At 38.0% G+C, this 20,883-nt stretch overlaps 1 protein-coding gene across 1 annotated transcript; it reads left to right on the top strand.

Moving 5' to 3' along the window:
- Window positions 1–1,524: 1,524 nt before the first annotated feature.
- Window positions 1,525–20,113, top strand: LOC134601202 (zinc transporter ZIP1-like). Its single transcript, XM_063445658.1, has 3 exons — window positions 1,525–1,936; window positions 18,068–18,198; window positions 18,480–20,113. The coding sequence occupies exons 1-3, from the start codon at window positions 1,822–1,824 to the stop codon at window positions 19,110–19,112; spliced, it is 879 nt and encodes a 292-aa protein (XP_063301728.1). The 5' UTR covers window positions 1,525–1,821; the 3' UTR covers window positions 19,113–20,113.
- Window positions 20,114–20,883: the final 770 nt, after the last annotated feature.

Here is a 20,883-nt window from a genome sequence, read left to right as displayed (position 1 = left end):
AGTGAAAGTTGGAAAGCAAGCCCTAAGTTTCTTACACACATCCTCACAAGACTGGGATAAAGCTGGTCCACTGAGAACGATTCCCAGAGTTTTGCAACAGGGTGGCACCCACTGTGGGAAAAAATCCATACAGACAGCCTTGAGTCCCTGCCACCGATACCCACAATGCTTGGTTGACCTGATCCCCTGGAGTTGTTTCAAGAGTTTGGCAACTGAGCCCCCCAAGGGGAAAAGTCAGGGAACAAATCCTTTGTGTTTGCCAACATATCCCCTCATGACTAGGGTGCAGCTAGTCCTCTGAGAGCTTTTTCCAAATTTTGTAATGAGGGATGGGAGTGAAAAGTCAGGGAGTGAGCCCTGAGTCACTGACACCCATCCCTGCATGGCTGTGGTAAAACTGTTCCCGGAAATATATAGACATCCTATATTACATGTGTCTCCTCTATAGGCATCAAAGTTGTACACTCACCAGGAGTGTAAGAAAGAAAATGGTGGGGCATCAGGTAAGTACAAATTACCTCCACTGCACCATCAGTGACAGAGTCACTTAAACTTAATTATAATAATGATATCTTCTAGACACACACTACACTACCTACACATGTCATTACTTACAGGGAAGTCTTAACAGCATTATAGGCACCTGGGCAAAGCAGTGCACTGCGGCCCTGTCTACACTGCCACTCACAGTATCAATAAAATTGAGCTTAGATTTATTGTTACCTCCAACAAAATCAGTGTTTAAACAAAATAAGATGCCGTATAGCAGAGATTAATCCACCCAGACATTTGGACAATATAACATGAGCCTTGAAGTTGAAAAGCAAGAAATTAAAAAAAAAATTGTACTCCGTTGGCAGCTCATACAGACGGATATGAGATGGCACAGTACGACATTACTATGAATTGTTTATTATTAATCAACATAAATTGTTGATTAATTAACACAAAACATTTGCATAATTTCTTTGCAGAGAATTGTTTTATAATTGGCCTGTACAGATAACAGCGGATAATGGGGTAATTAGTCTACCCATGAATTTTACTAAAGAGGGTTTTAAGGTTCTGAATAGATCTCCTGGCATAATATACCGAAAGGTTGGCAAACCTATGGGGCCCCTATGCTCGTGGGGGCCCCACAACTGCCCAGAGAGCCCATGTGTTAAGATGGCTCTGATTACAGGTCACCAAAAATTGTGGGGGTTAACTACAGTGGATCTTCCTGATCCTGGGATACATAAAGCACTGTGTGTTTTCAGCTGTAGATCTTTGTGATCTATTACCACATACAACACTGCATGTTTTTATTATGGAGGAGCTTTGTGACACACTCATACACACTGCACAACACTGCTGGTTTCCAAGTGGCATGCTCAGTGTGTTTTGAGGCAGGGCATGCCGGTAGTTGTAGTTCCCGGTTTCAAGTCACATGTCCGAGATCCCGCTGGATACAGAGCCCCGCGTGCCAGCATCTCTCCCCACACAAACTGCGCGCGCTATGTGTCGCCCCCCCCTACCCTCTCCAGCACAATTCCATAGCATTCTATATTCCGGCAAAGGGGGCGGGGCTGGGCGGCATGGCTCGCCGGGCAGTCACGTGACACACACTGTGTAAATCCCTTCCCAGGCTGGGAGTCAGCACAGACCTTCTCTCCTGCAGGACAGCAGACCATGCAAAGAAACGTGGAGCTGGCCCCAGCACTCTAATACACAACAAGCCCTGCTCTATGAACAGTCCGCCAGCCCACACTGCGAGACACACAATAACCCTTCCCATTAAGGAGTAGTGCGAGCGTTGCGCGGAGTCCCGGCGCTGCTGGCATGGAGTATTTACTGCAAGTGAAGCTGGGCTGCCTGTTCGGGCTCCTGCTACTCACTCTGTTATTTGGGTTAGGCCCCTCCACACTGAAATGCTTCCGAAACGCAGCTGGGAGGGGTAAGTTCTTAAAATAGGAAGAATGTAATCAAACTATCAACTAGTTATGTTAGAATAATTTTAAGAATTTGGGTGTTTTTGTTTTTTTCTTGTTTTGTAGAAACTGGCACTGCTGTGCACTAATATACAGTAATTTTTAATAAACTAACAATTTGTGCTCTGTTCTGATACTTTTAGTTCACTGTAATCACTGTTTTCTAGGAATGTCTGGGGTCAGGTTTTTGTACATTCACATACCAAGCTACATCATATGCTTTGACAATTTTTGCGTAGATTCAGTCATCTGATATGTGGAACAATGCGCTCTTATCCCATACTTGGAAAGACTGCCAGTATGCAACTTTAATGACCTAATTCTTGCTACAAAGTGGTTATATTATTATTATTTTCAGCATTTTAGATATGTTGGCACTTAATATACAGTGTCATTTATTTGTTAGCAATTTTTGCAACACATCTGCATATGTAAGGAGCTTGCACTCTAAATTCGGTGCCAAGGGGGTTTGTAGTATAATTTCGTTTGTATTTTTTCCTATTTGTTTTTGGTGGTGATGGTGTTGTATATTCTGTACTCTATAACTAAAAGTGGTATCTTACATTTTTAACTTAAAAAAAAAAAAAAAAAAGAAGGTTAAGATGTAAGTTTACTATATATGTAGAATGAAGGAATCAAGGTTATTCACTAAACTTTGAATTGGAACGTACTACATTCTGAATGGTAAATGTGAGTCTAAAATAGATTAACTGAGCTGGAAAATATTTCTAAATCAGCTATGTTAGCCTTAATTTTGTTTGGATTTTAAATTTGCTTCATTTCGGAGTTGGGTGTATTGATGCAAATTAAAAGCGAAATTCAAGCCAAAATAACAGTTGTATTTAAGAAATTGATGGAATGGTAAAAAGGCTTTTTTTTTTTTTTTTTTAAGAGAAGAGAAGAGTTTTTTTGAAGGGAGTATATGAAGATAGATCACAAGGTACTGAGTAAGTAGATGCAGGGCACGCACTATTTAAAAAAAACAAACAAAAAGCTAAACTTTTTTTCAGAAGTAGATTATCTAGAGAGGAGAAAAGCCTTATCTCAGCATTTTGTATAATATTTTTTGTTGCGTAACATGGTTGCTGGGAAGATAGCAATAGTCACGATAGGAGATAATGTGGATGTTAACTGTTTGTTTGATATTTTTTTTAAATTTTGAGAGTATAGTATAGTTGACAGAACACAGGGTTGTTTTTTTTTTCTTCAGTATCCAACTAAGATCCTAATCATTACCCCAGTTGTTATCGTTATGTTGGCAGGAGTCCCTCGATGCTGTCTTACATTAAGTAGTCAAATTATTTGATACTTACCTGGCTCCAGCCTCCTTTTATATGATATAAAAAAACAGGGAAAAAATTCAGTGCTTTTACAAAATGATTCCAGTCCAAAGGCAGCTCAATCACCAAGTATGGGGTCCTATCCGATAGAAAGCTGGGTAAAATAAGAGGTAGGTGCAGCGCCTAGATTGTCCTTGTGGTGGTATATGCAACAACAAAAAGAAGAAACAGAACCAATAGTGTAATATGTAAAAACTATTTAGAATATTGGTGAAGTAAAAATGTGCACTCACACTTTTGTGGAGCTTCAATTCAGCTCCAACTTGTACGCCTGGGTGGATTAATCCTTGCCTAAGGATATAGTACAATGCTGATTCTACGCGTAGAATCAGCACTGCACTATATCCTTTGGCTGAGATTATTCTGCCCAGGCATGCAAGTTGGAGTACATATTACACTATTGATTACATATTCTCTGTTTCAAATGAGAAGTATGTGTGTATAGATTGTAGCTGTATTAGTCCAGTGATGAATGGTGTCTATTTTCTATCAAACCTGTGTCTTATCTGCACTCTTGTCACTTTAACCCCTGTATCACAAGTCAACCTTGAATTCTATGTGTTGTCTTGCTCAGAAATGCTTCAGACTTGAGAAAGGGAAGTCCGAAAGCGTGTCATTACAAAATTGTTAGTCCAATAAAAAAAAGGTATTACGAGATACAAATTTTTAGTGTGTGTGTGTGTGTATATATATATATATATATATATATATATATGTATGTATATGTGTGTGTGTGTGTGTGTAATGGTTAAAAACTTTAGCTCAACTGGCCAGAGTTATTTTTATTTTTTAATACAACTTTTTGAATTGTGCATTACCTGAGAGAGAGAGAGAGAAGATTGAAACACCAAGGGCTGGTTTCCTGCTGGGGAGTCTGATGTGCATTTCACCCTTATGCTGAACTCATCAGGAGGACTCCTGAGAAATTCGACCTGCAAGTGATGCAAAACGTGCACCAGATTTAGCTTAAGAGAGAATAGCCCTCGGTGTTTAACGTTTCTCTATTTTTTTTTTTTTCTTTGTATAATATACAATTCACAAGTTCTAATTTTGACTGGTCCACCTAATAGTCAATAATAACTCTGACCTGCAGAGTCCCATTTTTGGGACTGAACAAATGTGACGTTTTAACATTTATTTTAATAAGACAATTTCTCCCCCTTCCCCCTCTTAATATTAGAAGCACCTCAGGAGACACAGGTAAGTGTCAAAGCATTTGAAAACTATTTGACATCTTTAGGATCATGTCAGATATGGCACCAAAACATCTAGATTTGATTGTTATGGGGATGAAATGTAAGGAGCGACCAGCCATGAAACCAATAGCACATTATCAGATAAGAGGGAGAGGTGTACCAGATCATTAATCACAGTTCTGAAAGATCTTTGTCTCTTCTGACATTCAGCTGTGCACAACTTAAGTGTTAGTAATATCCTGCGTTGCTTTCATTACATAGTTTGTTAGTATTGCACACGTGTTGTTTGAGGTAAGGACATCCTTTCCAAATAATTGGCAGTACACCAAGTGGCCAAATACACAGCTTGTCAAATCATGAAACATTCAGATACTGAGTAAGCATTGCACGGCTAATTGAAAACTGCTTCACAAAAAGTCCAATTATTACAACACTAGAGATTTGGTTCTACAACCCTATAAAACAAGCATACAAATAGGATAAAGCCATTCAGGCTAAAAAGCCCTGGATTGTACTGTAAGTACACAGAGCAATGAGAAAAGTGACAATTCAAATAAAACATTTTTTTACAAAAATACCACAATCCATTTCAGAATGAAAGTCTATGAAACTTCCTCCTCTTTTTCATCGCCAGGAGAGTCTTTTCTGCAGCTCCGATCAGCCTCCTGTGAAGCTGATGTCTGGCCATTCAGTTGTTTTGTCAGAGAGAAGCATTGGGATGCAAGAATGGGACTTTGAGTTTGACTACAGTTCAGTATGAGTGTGATAAGAAACTTATCTGGCTCTCTTGTTGTAAATCAGGAGGTCTTTTAAGGGAATTTATAAAAGTATTTCTCTTAAAATCCATAATTAAAAAAAAAAAAAATTTAGCCAAGGATAGTATGCAGTTAATTTTGAAAACTAGCTAGGAGGACTGAAGGTTCTCTTTTAAAGTTGAGTTCATGGAGTTTGTTGTGCGTGGATGTTCACTCATAGCAAGCTGCCCATATCACATGCACTCAGACTTGTCTCAGGAATAGTCTACATGGATCTGATGTGATGATAATGGAAAAGCTTTGTTCAACACACTGTATACAAATATCCATTTAAACTAAAAAAAATCCGGTTAATACTTTTTAAAATTCATTTTATTTATTTTGAATATACAATTTTTATGTACTTTTTGTGTTTTTTTTTTTTTTTTTTTCTTTGTGAATAAAGCTTTAAGTCAAATCCATGTGGACTATATCTGAGACGAGTGTGTGTGTGTGAGATCAGAAGAGCTTGCCTTTAGTACACTTCCTATCAGGGAAACCAGCATGATCATGAACGATAAGCCTGATAAGACAACCAAACCAACAGTCAACTCTGTATTGTCTTACCATCAAGTAATCAAGGGGTTGAGAAATTTGCTTTGGATCTAGGAGCCAATTTTTGTTCAGTGACAAACATACATTTCTTAAAGGGACACTATAGTCACCAGAACCACTGTAGCTTAATGTAGTGGCTCTGGTGTCTATAGCCTGTACCAGCAAGCTCTTCAATGTTAACACTGCTTTTTCAGTGAAAAGGCAGTGTTTACATTACCGCCTAGTAACAGCTCTAGTGGCAATCACTCAAACTGTGTGTAGTAACTGCTCTCCTGTAGTTAGCCTGGTGGTTGACTCCTCACTATTCCTTTCATTCTGATTTGTAACTCGTTTGATACAACTTGATAAAGATGGGGAGGTAGAGAGGGGGGAGGAATCCTGTTACAAAATGTAATTAAATTGCATACCTTTTTTGTGTCCTGTAACCTTTTTGTTCTGCAAATAAGAAATGCACACGTTAGTTTTGTATTATTATTCCTTTGTGTCTTTGGTGCAACTCACTTCTTTTGCTGTTGATCCAAAAGAGAGAAGAAAAAAAAAAAAAAAAAACCAGTTTGAAGCACAATTTTGCAACAAGCTAGGACAAAAAATTCCTTATTGACCCCAGAATGGCAGTCAGATTTATCCTTGAATCAAGCAGTTATTACCCTACATTGAAAGATTATATCCTTGAATATTCTGTCTTTGCAAGTATGCATCTAGTTGCTGTTTAAACATCTGTATGGACTCTGATAAAACCACTTCTTCAGGCAGAGAATTCCACATCCTGATTGTTCTTACAGTAAAAAAACCTTTCCTTTGCCTTAGACGAAATCTTCTTTCTTCCAGTCTAAACGCATGGCCTTGTGTCCTATGTAAAGTCCGGTTTGTGAATAGATTTCCACACAATGGTTTGCATTGGCCCCGAATATATTTGTATAATGTTATCATATCCCCTCTCAGGCGACGTTTTTCTAAACTAAATAGGTTTAAATTTGTTAAATTTGTTAACTTCAACCTATGCCATTCAGTTATCAAAAGGATAACAACCTCAGGCACTCACTGATAATTTCAGCCAGATTTAATGGACACAATGGCTGTGAGTAGCCGAGATTTTTTTCCTTTTGATATCTGTTTTATGAGGTATGCTGACCCATACATAGTCAGCACCCTGTGGTTTATTTGAGTGCAACCTTTTCTTCTGATCCAGTCTAACAGTGTCAGTACCAGGAGAGCATGTTTTCTTTTAATGCATTTGTATAATATGTAGAGAGATTTTTATCAGGGGTGATAGCGGTTACAGGGGTTTTCAACTTGTATTTATGTAAATGGCTTAAAATGTAGTTATTTTCTTTGGTTTTATAGTTAACAATATTCTCCTACTCTGGAAGGTATGAGGGTTCCATTGCTCACATTTTATGCTGATGATTAGTTTGCATTACCAGGTGACTGTGTTCTACACGTGATTGTAGGTCATTTTGTAAGGATGAGTCATGGTTTCTTTCACAACAAACATACTATTTGTTAGATATTCCATAAGCGGTTTAGGTGTTGATATTTCATGCATTAGGTTAATATGTAGCCAGAGGTAAACAATGTTGTTGGACTATGTACATCTTTGGGAAAACAAACTTGACTTTTTACCATGTCACAAGACAGATTATTGTTCTATTGTATTAAAACACTACACTAAGATGGAATTTGATCACACTTGTGCATTAAAATAAATTTGACAACCCTATGGATAACTAAAGAAGGAAAACATTACAGAATCTCAGATCCCATGGAAGGGCCGGCGCTGATGGAGGCACTAGGACTAACGAATCGACGCGCAACCACAACATCATGCCCTAGACAGGGGACAGCGGAGAGCAGAGAGGCCCCAGACCACAGGGGAACCCAAGACGCTATGTCTTGACCCCACACCAACTATTATCAACTCCTGTTGAAAAACTGGGACACTTCTAGTTCTACAGATGGTTTCCCTACTCGCCCCAGTTAGTTCTACCCTTAGCCATTAGACAAGTAACCGGAGCTCTACCACCCCCCCGAGACCCGGGTTATAGGCACATTACCCTCAACGGAGCTTCCTCACAACCCAAACAATTCCAGACGGACACACGCACCACTTCAGAAATTGCCATAGTCAGACAGTACGGACAGACCAACTTTACATGCTCCGACTCTGTTTTACATAGACCCATCCTAGCTATGCCTTAATAAGCGAAGGACCAAACTACACATCTAGACCACCCACAACTAGATTCAGAATTGCGAGCCACCGCACAACGCAAGTCTTTACGACTACTACATAGACATACATAACTGGCTTAGTTCTATACACGGGGAGTTCACCCCGGGAATAGCATCGGGACGTGGGCAACCATGAATACTAAATCAAACCCATTAGACCCTCTACCCACTACCCTCCACTAAAAAACAGGCCAAGATTGCGTTGTTAGCAATCTCAGAGTAACACACACTCCTAATAACATACATCCACATATCGTTACAACCCACTAGCCCAGTCACAAACAAAAACTTGTGCTAAATGTACTTTAACTATGCCTTCTATGTAACACGTTATGCTGTTGACAATATACCATGCCCATTGCGGCAATACGTTTGTGTAAACCTTATATTTTGCACTGTAAATAAATCATTTGAAAATAAATTTGACAAAAACTTCCTTAAACAAATACTACAAGGGGCACAATCTCAGACGAACTAAGTTGGGGTGGCTCACCACTGGGGACAGGGGTACAGCAATCCGCATCCTGCCTGTCACTCTTTGTATGGTGGTTGCGTGGGATACACTAGAGTACATTTTGGTCTTGAAGGAAGGGAGCTGCATCAATTAGCCCCTTCCTTTGGAAAGATATTTAATAACGGTTTGTAGCTGTGTGACTGGTGTGCGTGTGACTGTGTTGCATCTGACTCTGTGCCTGTGACCATATGTGAGACTGTGTATGTATGTGGTTGTACATGTGTTGTCTGTTAATGTAACTGTGTGCCCATGATTGCATGTATACTGATCAGCAACAACATTGAAACCACCTGCCTAATATTGTGTGGGTCCCCCTCGTGCTGAGAGAACCATTCTGATGCGTTGAGGCATGGACTCAACAAGACCTCTAAACGTGTCCTGTGGTATCTGGCACCAAGACATTAGCAGATGATCCATTAAGTTCTGTAATTGAGGTGTGGATCGGATTTGATATTCCAGTACATCCTGCTCAATCAAAATGATAAATTGGACATTCTAAGACTAAAGGAACATCTTTAACTCTGTCATGTTCTTCAAACGCATCCTGCAACACTGCAAGAATTGTTGAGGAATCATTTGTGACAGACCACCTGGTCACCTAGGACTGGTACATGTCTCCCAGCCTCCACCTTCTCCTCCTAATAAGAACTCTCACTAACACTTCTCGCCAGATCAGAGGCAAGACGTTAACTTGAACTTCCACCTATCTTAGGCCAGCCACATTAATCTGAACGCTTTCTGACTAAGTGGGAGCACTAAACCAAGCTTCCTGGGGACATCAGTTGTATATGGATGTGGGAACGGAAACCAAAGTTATAGTGTGTTTTGTACCATGGTGCCAAGGTGTCTGGTTGCTAATTAAATTACCAGCTCAGGTACAGACACAAAGGTGCCGGGGATGTCACAATCCTATTCTCCCTAGGGACCTACTTAGAAACTTAGAAACATAGAATGTGACGGCAGATAAGAACCATTCGGCCCATCTCAATTTTCTAAATACTTTCATTAGTCCCTGGCCTTATCTAATAGTTAGGATAGCCTTATGCCTATCCCAAGCATGCTTAAACTCATTTACTGTGTTAACCTCTACCACTTCAGCTGTAAGGCTATTCCATGCATCCACTACCCTCTCAGTAAACTACCCTCTACTGTTGAGTCCCCAGGTATAAACAATGACCTGCTTTTCCCAATAAACAAATTCTCGTTCACCTTTCACTAAGTCTCTACAAGTGTTTGGGTGAGACAGCTCTACGCTTTTGCAGAAGAGAGCTTAATCATTCTGGGGCTATAACACACTGGGAAAGGGCGATCTAGTTCGTAGTAACCCAGCTACTTGCAGGTAGGCAGCAACAACATTATCCTGCTGAAACAGGCCACTGCCATCCGGAGATTGGTGGTACATTTCAAAGTAACATCCACACGAATGTCAGAACCCAAGATTTCCCAGCAGAACATTGCCAAGAGCATAACCTCTACCATCTTCCCATAGTGAATTCTGCTGCCATATCTTTCTCGACACGCATGCACCTGGGCATCCGCCTGGTCTTAATTTTTTTTTTTTTTTTTTTATTTATCTCAACAGGCAACGTTTTCTATTGTAACAATCTAGAAAATAAGTGTTGAGGCGCACACACTGATTAAAATTGGTCCCTTTTTAAAATGATTAATATGTCCTTTAAATATAAAAGTCCTCTATAACATAAATAGAAAAACACAGTGTAATATGTTAAAATCCCAGATGCAGTAGTGGAATAAAATGTCATACTTTACAGAGCCCTTAAAGAATGGCTATGAAACTGTATCAGCATTTCATTCATCTTTTGGGATAATTGGAAATAGTAGTGTAGTCTTTTCTGTGATGTAGTGTAGTCTTTTCTGAGATGATGTAATATCCAGAAGGACCAGGAACCAAAAGGTAAGTGACTATAGTCACCTGAACAACTTTAGCTTAATGAAGCAGTTTTGGTGTATAGAACATGTCCCTGCAGCCTCACTGCTCAATCCTCTGCCATTTAGGAGTTAAATCCTTCTGTTTATGAACCCTCGTCACACCTCCCTGCATGTGACTTGCACAGCCTTCCATAAACACTTCCTGTAAAGAGCGCCCTATTTAGGCTTTCTTTATTGCAAGTTCTGTTTAATTAAGATTTTCTTATCCCCTGCTATGTTAATAGCTTGCTAGACCCTGCAAGAGCCTCTTGTATGTGATTCAGTTTAGAGATTGAGATACAATTATTTAAGGTAAATTACATCTGTTTGAAAGTGAAACCAGTGTTTTTTTCCATGCAGGCTCTGTCAATCATAGCCAGGGGAGGTGTGGCTAGGCCTGCATAAACAGAAACAAAGTGATTTAACTCCTAAATGACAGTGAATTGAGCAGTGAAATTGCAGGGGAATGATCTATACACTGAAACTGCTTTATTTAGCTAAAGTAATTTAGGTGACTATAGTGTTCCTTTAAGTCTTCATTAGGTGCAATCTAAGTAAACAATGATGCAAAGGCTATTTTATACTCAAAAAAAAAACATGCGTAATTACATACAGATGAAATAATTACTCCTAATGTCTAAATATGGTTTGGACCGCATCTATATTGCCACCACTAAGATGGCGATGCATCCGTTTTCGGCCATAAAGCAAGTTCCGGTTGCCACCCCCAAGATGGCCGGGTGTCAGACATAATGATGTGGCTCGATGTAATAAGTAGTCTATTATGTCTGTCAACATCATGGTAGGCGGTCCGTAGTATCCTCCGATTATGCTCGCCACTTCTCTTGGCCTCAGAGTATACTGTGGCGTGCGCATCTCCGACCTTTGTGCCTCCGGTATAGAACTACAAACATGGCAGATAATCATGTTCCCATAATGCCACTTCCGCCATATTTGCAGGCAGATGGCAAAAGTTTATATACGTCCATATTCCACATAATCCACCATATGAGGCATGGGCAAAGGGAATAAATAGTTATAGTTAGTGGAGAGAAGGTAAAAGAAACAATAATATTTAAATTAAAAGAGAATATTCATATATTTCTCACAGTAAAAATATCACAAACCATAATAAACCAAAGTCGTAAAAAAATAAATAAATGGTAAAGTAGGAGATTGGGGAAATGCGCCCCCCCCCCCCCCCCCAAAAAAAAAAATGTATATGTATTAAGGCCGTTTGGCCTGTATTTGTGGGAGGGGCTTAAATTAGTTCACTCCCCTATATAAGGGACACCCCTTACCTGACTCATATCGCTTGAGGTCAGCATCAGAATGACCCTCCCACCCACTCCTCATTTCAACAATCTTTTCATTTACTTTACTTTCTTACTCCTTGGTGGGCCCTCTTTATTTACAGGACTACCGTATCGTCAGTCTCGGCACACCACAACCGACTTGCTCCCTTTATACTATCCTTCGCTTATGCTGGATCCTTACTCCATATACGGCTATTTGCCCCTTACACACACATATATATATATATATATAATTTAAATTCAAATATTTTGTAAAAATATTCAAGCCTTTTGGATTTAAGATATGAAGTACAAAAATCCATTTGATAGTGTGAAACTCTAAATCTTTTGGGTCTGACCTATGTTTTTCCAGGAAGTGTTTTGACACCCTATGATTTATAAAACCGTTTTTAATATTTGTTGTATGTTCACTAATTCTAACACTTAAAATTCTAGAAGTTTTACCTACATACTGATGGCTACAATTTAATAAATATAAAAACAAAATTTGAGTGGCAAGTAATGGGAGATTTGAATTTATAACTTTTTAAAGTGCTATTAGATTTAAACAATTTAATATTTTTATTACTGATATTCGTATTCTTACACACATTGCACATGCCACAATAATAAAAACCTTTTCTGGATTTTTTTTTGATTTTTTTTATTACTTTTTCTATAAAACTTTGTTAAAATTTTTGTTGTGTGCCCTCCTAAAAATAAATTTAGGTTTAGTTCCTGTGAATTTCAAAATATCTTGCTCTTGGGTTAAAATGTGGCAATTTTTTATTAATTATCTTTTTAAGATTTCCTATGTGACTTGCATAGTTACAAATAAAAGGAATGTGTTCATTATTCTCCTAATTTATTGTTTTGTCTTTATATTGTTTTGACAAACTCCCCTTCCCACATGAGTTTGCCACAAGCTCCTGGAGGAGCCTGCTTGCCAGCCTCTTGCCCACAGACTATGGTCCCTGTAATATACACTGTGTATTTGGACTATATGGTTTGGGAACTGAACAGCCGCACGAACCGGAGACCACCCTGGAGCTTGTTAAGCCTAATTGCTACTTTGTAGCAATTTCCACCTGCAGTGTTCTAAGTGTTCGTCTGGGTGGCTGCATTTCCTATAGACGACACAAGGTGGCGGCCATCTTGTTCGCATGAACGCAGGCAGCGGTGTTTGGTCGTCGAGTTCATGGAACTAAAAACTGACACAGAAACTCCCGAACATCGCTGGACTTCCAGAATCACCTGCGTTCGGTTCTACCACACTTAAGAGGACACTGTTCGATGGAAATGTTCCCAAGAACAAAGGAAACAAGCTCCAGGGTATGAATATTGACTGTTCGATAGTTCGGTTTTATACTACCAAACTAGACCGACCGCTAGCCCTGATCTTATGGAACTGTTTTGGGAAGAAGCCTCGTGTGCGGTTGCTCAAATTAGGACTTTAAGGAAATTCCCGAACCACTGAATCGATCTGGGTTTTTTTTTGTTTTTTTGTTTTTTTATGTTGGTCACTTGGCTATCAGGGGATGTAACTTTATAAAAAAAAAAAAAAAATGTAAATGTATTTTAAAGGTATTTATAGAATGTGACGGCAGATAAGAACCATTCGGCCCATCTAGTCTGCCCAATTTTCTAAATACTTTCATTAGTCCCTGGCTTTATCTTATAGTTAGGATAGCCTTATGCCTATCCCACGCATGCTTAAACTCCTTTACTGTGTTAACCTCTACCACTTCAGCTGGAAGGCTATTCCATGCATCCACTACCCTCTCAGTAAAGTAATACTTCCTGATATTATTTTTAAACCTTTGCCCCTCTAATTTAAGACTGTCGTCTTGTTGTGGTAGTTTTTCTTCTTTTAAATATAGTCTCCTCCTTTACTGTGTTGATTCCCTTTATGTATTTAACCCCTTGAGGACGCAGGACGGTTCAGGACCGTCATCGGCATTTTTGCGTTGCCGACCGACGACGGTCCTGAACCGTCCTAAATTTAAAATGTACTTACCCGATCGCCGTCGTTCCCCCGGCGGCGATCGGCGGTGCTCCCGGTGTGGGGAGACTGCCTGCAGCCCAGACAGTCTCCCCATGGCGGTTTAGGACCCCTGGGGCCATGTGATCGCCCAACAGGGCGACCACATGGTCACAATAGGTGTCCTAGTCTCTGCCTGCAGGGGGACTGTCTGTGCTGACAGGCAGTCTCCCTGCCAGTGTAAAATCATAAAAAAAATTAAAGTGAAAGGTAATAAAAAAAAAATATTATTATATATGTGTATATATATATGATATATAGACATATATTATACCTATATAATATATGTCTATATATCATATATATAATGTCATGCTAAGTGTATTTTTATATTAATATGTACATATATTAATATAAAAATACACTTATAATTAATTTGCACACGTATATATATAATATATATAATAACTATATATATTGTATATATATATTATTATAAAATACGAATAATAAATAATTTAAATTAAATTAAAAAAATTAAAAATAATAATAAAAAATTGAAGAAAAATTATATATCTATACGAAATTTTATTCTAACTGTATTTTGATATTAATATATATATATTTATATCAAAATACACTTAGAATGAAATTGTATATATATCTATGTATATTTAAATAAATAAAAAGAATGCGAACTATTCATATGTCGATATACAAAATTACATAAATAATTATATAAATATACACGTAGACTTCAAATATATAAATATGCATATATATTTAAATTCTACGTGCGTATTTAGGTAATATTTTTACATAATTAAGTTATTTTATTGATTGCAATTTAAGGGACCTGCCTGCCAACCCAGGCCGAAAGACCAGAGAATTTAATTTGCTATCACTGTATTTTACCCTGTAACGTTCTACGACACCCTAAAACATGTACATGGGGGGTACTGTTTTACTCGGGAGACTTCGCTGAACACAAATATTAGTGATTCAAAACAGTAAAACATATCACAGCGATGATATTGTCAGTGAAAGTGACTTTTTTTGCATTTTTCACACACAAACAGCACTTTTACTGATGATATAATTGTTGTGATACATTTTCCAGTTTTGAAACACTAATATTTGTGTTCAGCAAAGTCTCCTGAGTAGAACAGGACCCCCCATGTACAGGTTTTATAGCCTTTTTGAAAGTTACAGGGTCAAATATATAGGTCAAATATTTTTACATTGAAAATGGCCAGGTTGGTTACGTTGCCTTTGAGAGCGTATGGTAGCCCAGGAATGAGAATTACCCCCATGATGGCATACCATTTGCAAAAGAAGACAACCCAAGGTATTGCAAATGGGGTAAGTCCAGTCGTTTTTAGTAACCACTTAGTCACAAACACTGGCCAAAATTAGCGTTCAATTTAGTTTTTTACACACAAACAAATATGAACGCTAACTTTGGCCAGTGTTTGCGACTAAGTGGCTACTAAAAAAGTCTGGACATACCCCATATTGAATACCCTGGGTTGTCTACTTTTAAAAAAATATGTACATGTGGGGTGTTATTTAGCAATTTATGACAGATAACAGTGTTACAATGTCACTATTGATACATTTTAAAAATGTATGTTTTGAAACCGCAATATCCTACTTGTACTTATAGCCCTATAACATGCAAAAAAAAAGCAAAAAGCATGTAAACACTGGGTATTTTTGAACTCAGGACAACATTTTGAATCTATTTAGCAGTTTTTTTCATTCGCTTTTGTAGATGAGTAAAAGATTTTTCACATAAAATTCAAAAAACGTGTATTTTTTTCAATTTTTCATCATATTTTTTCATTTTTTTTAAATTAAATTAGATGAGATTATATAAATAATGGTATGTAAAGAAAGCCCCTTTTGTCCTGAAAAAAACAATATATAATTTGTATGGGAACAGTAAATGAGAGAGCGGAAAATTACAGCTAAACACAAACACCACAAAAGTGTCAAAAAGATGCCTGGTCGCAAATGTACAACATCGCAAAAAAAGTCCAGTCCTTAAGGGGTTAAATGTTTCTATCATATCCCCCCTGTCTCGTCTTTCCTCCAAGCTATACATGTTAAGATCCTTTAACCTTTCCTGGTAAGTTTTATCCTGCAATCCATGAACCAGTTTAGTAGCCCTTCTTTGAACTCTCTCTAAGGTATCAATATCCTTCTGAAGATAGGGTCTCCAGTACTGCGTACAATACTCCAAGTGAGGTCTCACCAGTGTTCTGTATAATTGCATGAGCACTTCCCTCTTTCTACTGCTAATACCTCTCCCTATACAACCAAGCATTCTGCTAGCATTTCCTGCTGCTCTATTACATTGTCTGCCTACCTTTAAGTCATCAGAAATAATCACCCCTAAATCCCTTTCCTCAGATGTTGAGGTTAGGACTCTATCAAATATTCTGTACTCTGCCCTTGGGTTTTTACGTCCAAAATGCATTATCTTGCACTTATGCACATTAAATGTCAGTTGCCACAACTCTGACCATTTTTCTAGTTTACCTAAATCATTTGCCATTTGGCTTATCCCTCCTGGAACATCAACCCTGTTACATATCTTAGTATCATCAGCAAAAAGACACACCTTACCATCAAGACCTTCTGCAATATCACTAATAAAAATACTAAAGAGATTTTAAAGAGATTAAGAGACAGATTCCTAAGATCCACACATGAAAGCTTGGGAACGGATGGGGCATGTCCTCTCGACTAAAGAAATGTCTGTATGGTAATTTGTAGCTCTTTCACATCTTTTCTGATTTTCCTTTTATGTTATAAAATTAAAAAATACCAGGGAAGACAGGGAATCGACGTTGTACCGTATGTTATTCACACTCCAAGATACATTGGCTTAGTAAAAGTATGCAAGGAGTGTCAACTTACAATCCTTAAAGATGCAATGGGGATATGTCATATAAAGTGTTAGAAAATCTTACAATGTCTTGATATATTGTGCTTTCACTGTAATGTTATACCTTGGAATAAATAAAGAATAAAAAAAATATATATATATTAAAGAGACTGGGTCCAAGTACAGATCCCTGAGGTACCCCCACTGGTGACAAGCCCAAGCTTCGAATATACTCTGTTGACTACAACCCTCTGTTGCCTGTCACTCAGCCACTGCCTTACCCATTCAACAATATTGGAATCCAAACTTAAATATTGCAGTTTATTGATAAGCCTTCTATGTGCAACAGTGTCAAAAGCCTTACTGAAATCTAGGTAAGCAATGTCTACTGCACCACCCTGATCTATAATTTTAGTTACCCAATCAAAAAAAATCAATAAGATTAGTTTGGCATGATCTCCCTGAAGTAAACCCATGTTGTCTCTGATCTTGAAATCCATGTGTTTTTAGATGTTCAACAATCCTATCCTTTAACATGGTTTCCATCACTTTCCCCACTACTGAAGTAAGGCTTACTGGCCTATAGTTGCCCGACTCCTCCTTATTACCTTTCTTGTGAATGGGCACAACATTCGCCAACTTCCAATCTTCTGGGACTACTCCTGTTAACAATGATTGGTTAAATAAATCTGTTAATGGTTTTGCTAGTACACCACTAAGCTCTTTTAATAGCTTTGGGTGTATAATATCAGGTCCCATTAACTTATTTGTCTTTACTTTTGACAGTTGAAATAGAACCTCTTCCTCTGTAAACTCACGTGTAATAAATGACTTGTTTATCCTTTTTCTTAACTGAGGTCCCTTTCCTTCATTTTCATCTGTAAATACCGAACAAAAATATTCATTGAGGCAGTCAGCTAGACCTTTATCCTCTTCTACATATCTTCCTTCTTTTGTTTTTAACCCCTTAAGGACCAAACTTCTGGAATAAAAGGGAATCATGACATGTCACACATGTCATGTGTCCTTAAGGGGTTAATCTAACTAATCATTGTCTTAATTTTCTTTTCTCATTTATGTATCTAAAAAAAGTTGTCCCCCTTTTTTACTGACTTTGTGGGATGTCTGTGAATTGTTTGTATTTATTTTTATTTTTTTGTGTTTGGAGATCGTTCAGTTCCTGACTCCATTATCACTCCCGCACAAGGGAGGAATTTGGGACTAGTCCCCTCTCAGGTCTAGGGAGGGATCATCTTGTCTGTGTGGGAGTGTCATGTGCAAACCAAGGGTTGTGATTGAAATGTGGTAAAGCTGTTGACCTCCTTTAAGACCTGGCAAAATTCTGACCTGCTACTTATTCTTTTACAGAGGGACATCAGATGTGCATGAGTTTTATTAGCTGTATAGCAGGAGGAGTGTTTTTGGCAGCCTGTCTGTTGGACATTGTTCCTGACTTCTTAAGTGACATGAAGAATGAACTTGAAAGACAACAGATAACCGTAAGTGATTTTAATGCATAAAATTTGCCTTCTGATTCAGAATTTCTTAAAATGACGCTACATGCTGAAATGTAATTCATGGTGTATATCGCATTAAATTGGAAAATATTTTTTTTATATATATATATATATATATATATGTGTTGCTTCTACAGTTATTTTTTCAATGGACTAGAAAGTCTATTTTTGTAATATTTTTTTTTCCTCTTAAGTTTTTCTATAATTTTATTGTTCTGCCGAATACATACGCTTACAGGTTAAATTTTTCTTCTGTGTACCAGACAGACTATCCTCTTCCAGAATTTGTCATGTGCATCGGAATTCTCCTGGTTCTCATTGTGGAACGTATTGTCCTGGAGTGTAGCCATGGGACGACTGAAGAGAACACGCCACTTATTCAAGATCACGGAAACTCTACTGATGCAGAGCAGGGGCGTCATCACTTCCACGTGGACTTCAATGCTCATTCCTCCTTCCGCTCTTTTATCCTTATTCTGTCCCTTTCTCTGCACTCTGTATTTGAAGGAATTGCCATTGGACTCCAAAACGCCCAGTCAGAGGTTATGCAGATTGCTATAGCCATTCTAGTTCATAAGAGCATTATTGCTGTTAGTCTGTGTCTGCTACTGATGCAGAGCAAAGTTCGGACACGATGGTTTGTGCTTTCCATGGTAATGTTTGCACTTATGTCACCAATTGGCATCGCGATTGGCATTGGGGTGATGCAATCTCAGTCTGACGGGAGTGCCATGGTGCAATGTGTTCTGGAAGGACTTGCTGCTGGTACTTTTGTCTATATAACCTTTTTAGAGATCCTGCCACACGAACTGAATTCAAGCAAATGGAGGTTACCCAAAGTCCTTTTTATTCTGATTGGGTTTTCTGCAATGGCAGCACTAAGATTTTTAGGGTGAAATGTCACCATTTATTTGACATTCTGAATATTCTACCTCTCAATTTTATTGAGACCATTTGGAGGAGAATTATGTACCTCCTTCTAGTGTTTCTTTCTTTTAAAATTTTGCAAATGCTTCGTGCCACCAGAATTATGGAAATCTCCCAAATCTGAATGGACTGAAGGAGAAAGCAACTAAACTTGGCACAATCTGATTGCACTGCAGGAAAAGAAAAGCATGTTGGTTTTTTTTTTTTTTTTTTTTTTTTTTTTCTATTTTGTATTTTTATGCAGCTTTTTAAATAGGTTTAGAAAATACCATATTTTAATAATTTTGTCTCTGGCCAGAGATTAAACAAACCGTGCTGTATGATTAACAAACACTGTACTCTTGTATCCATGTGCACTCTATGCACAGAGATTGACAGACTAGGGTGATGAATATTACAGGTTTCACTGGAGGAGGGGGTAAGGCTTGCGTTGTAGGAATGTGACAGTACATTTTATACGAGATGCTATACATTCCTGTTTTCTGCAAGTTACTTAATTGTATAGGATTTGTATGCCAAAACGCACAAAAATGGGTTCAGTGCATACATCAGAAAAAAAGTAACGTTTTATTTTTTTAGAATTCTAAATTTGTTACCAAAGTGAAGAGGTACATATAAGTGCTGAGTTGAGGAGCTAGTGGAACGTTTACATGTTGTGGTCAGTATCCTGTAGTTTTGTTTAAGTATTCCCCTTTTAAAATATTTTCACTACAGTGTTGTAGAGTCCGGAATTCATTGTGTATTACAATCTGCTGCTACACATTAACTTGCCAATAAAGCAAAATCCTTAACTCTTCCTCTTAATGTACTGTAGTAATACAAAGGGCCAGCATAGGCCTGCAGTCTGTCTGAGACGTATTCTGTAAAATCTGCTTCTTCGTCTACCTCTGTAATTTGTATAATATATAAATCTGTTCATCAAATAAACCCAGAGAAATGTACGTTCTTATGATGGAGAGACAAACTGTAATTTTTTTTTTCCTTTCTTTTTAAACTGCTGAGTGTTATTTGCCTTGCATAGCTTATATTTGCCTGTATGAAGACTTTTTTTTTTTTTTTTTTCATATTTCACAGCAGAACAAATAACAAGTAAGACTAAAAGCAGAAGTTAGTTTTTGTTTCATGCATTTGTAGAGAACTTAGTTCCTTCATTATTAGGAGATGAAAAGTACCGGTAATGGTCATGTTTCTATTTTTGGTATTTATCTGAAATCAATGAGGACTCTGCCCGGGTAAGTACCCAGTAGCAAAGATATATATATATATATATATTATTTAATTTGCACAATAAAAATGGTGGGGACCATTATTTAGTACATTTCCCATTATACAGAATTATGTTTATATAACAAAATTGTGCATACATTGTTTTATTTTTTTGGGTGTTTTACAGTGTCTTCTGCTCAGTAGCTGACCTTTTATTTAAAAGATTACTCCAGTTATTGTAACTACTACAGTTCATAATTCCAGGAGAACTCTAGCCTAGTTGCCTGGTAATGGTGCAAGCTGTTTAGCAACTACTTACCCCCTTACCTAGGTCCCTGCCCAGGTCAGAGGTTCCCTGGTGGTCCTGTGACATCCTTCTAGCTTCTACAGAGCTCTGGAAACTGCAGCCATTGCCATTCATTGTCTGAGAGTCGACTGAACATCGAACCAAGCCAAAGGCTGACATTTTGTTCAGTGAAAGTTGTACAAAATTGCCATTAGTCAGCCTGAAACTCTAGTTCTGGTTGGCTGATA

The sequence above is a fragment of the Pelobates fuscus genome, chromosome 3 (assembly GCF_036172605.1).
Source record: "Pelobates fuscus isolate aPelFus1 chromosome 3, aPelFus1.pri, whole genome shotgun sequence".
NCBI classification, from domain to species: Eukaryota; Metazoa; Chordata; class Amphibia; order Anura; family Pelobatidae; genus Pelobates; species Pelobates fuscus.
Note: the sequence above shows the minus strand (reverse complement) of the source record. Positions and strands in the feature narration are given on the sequence as shown.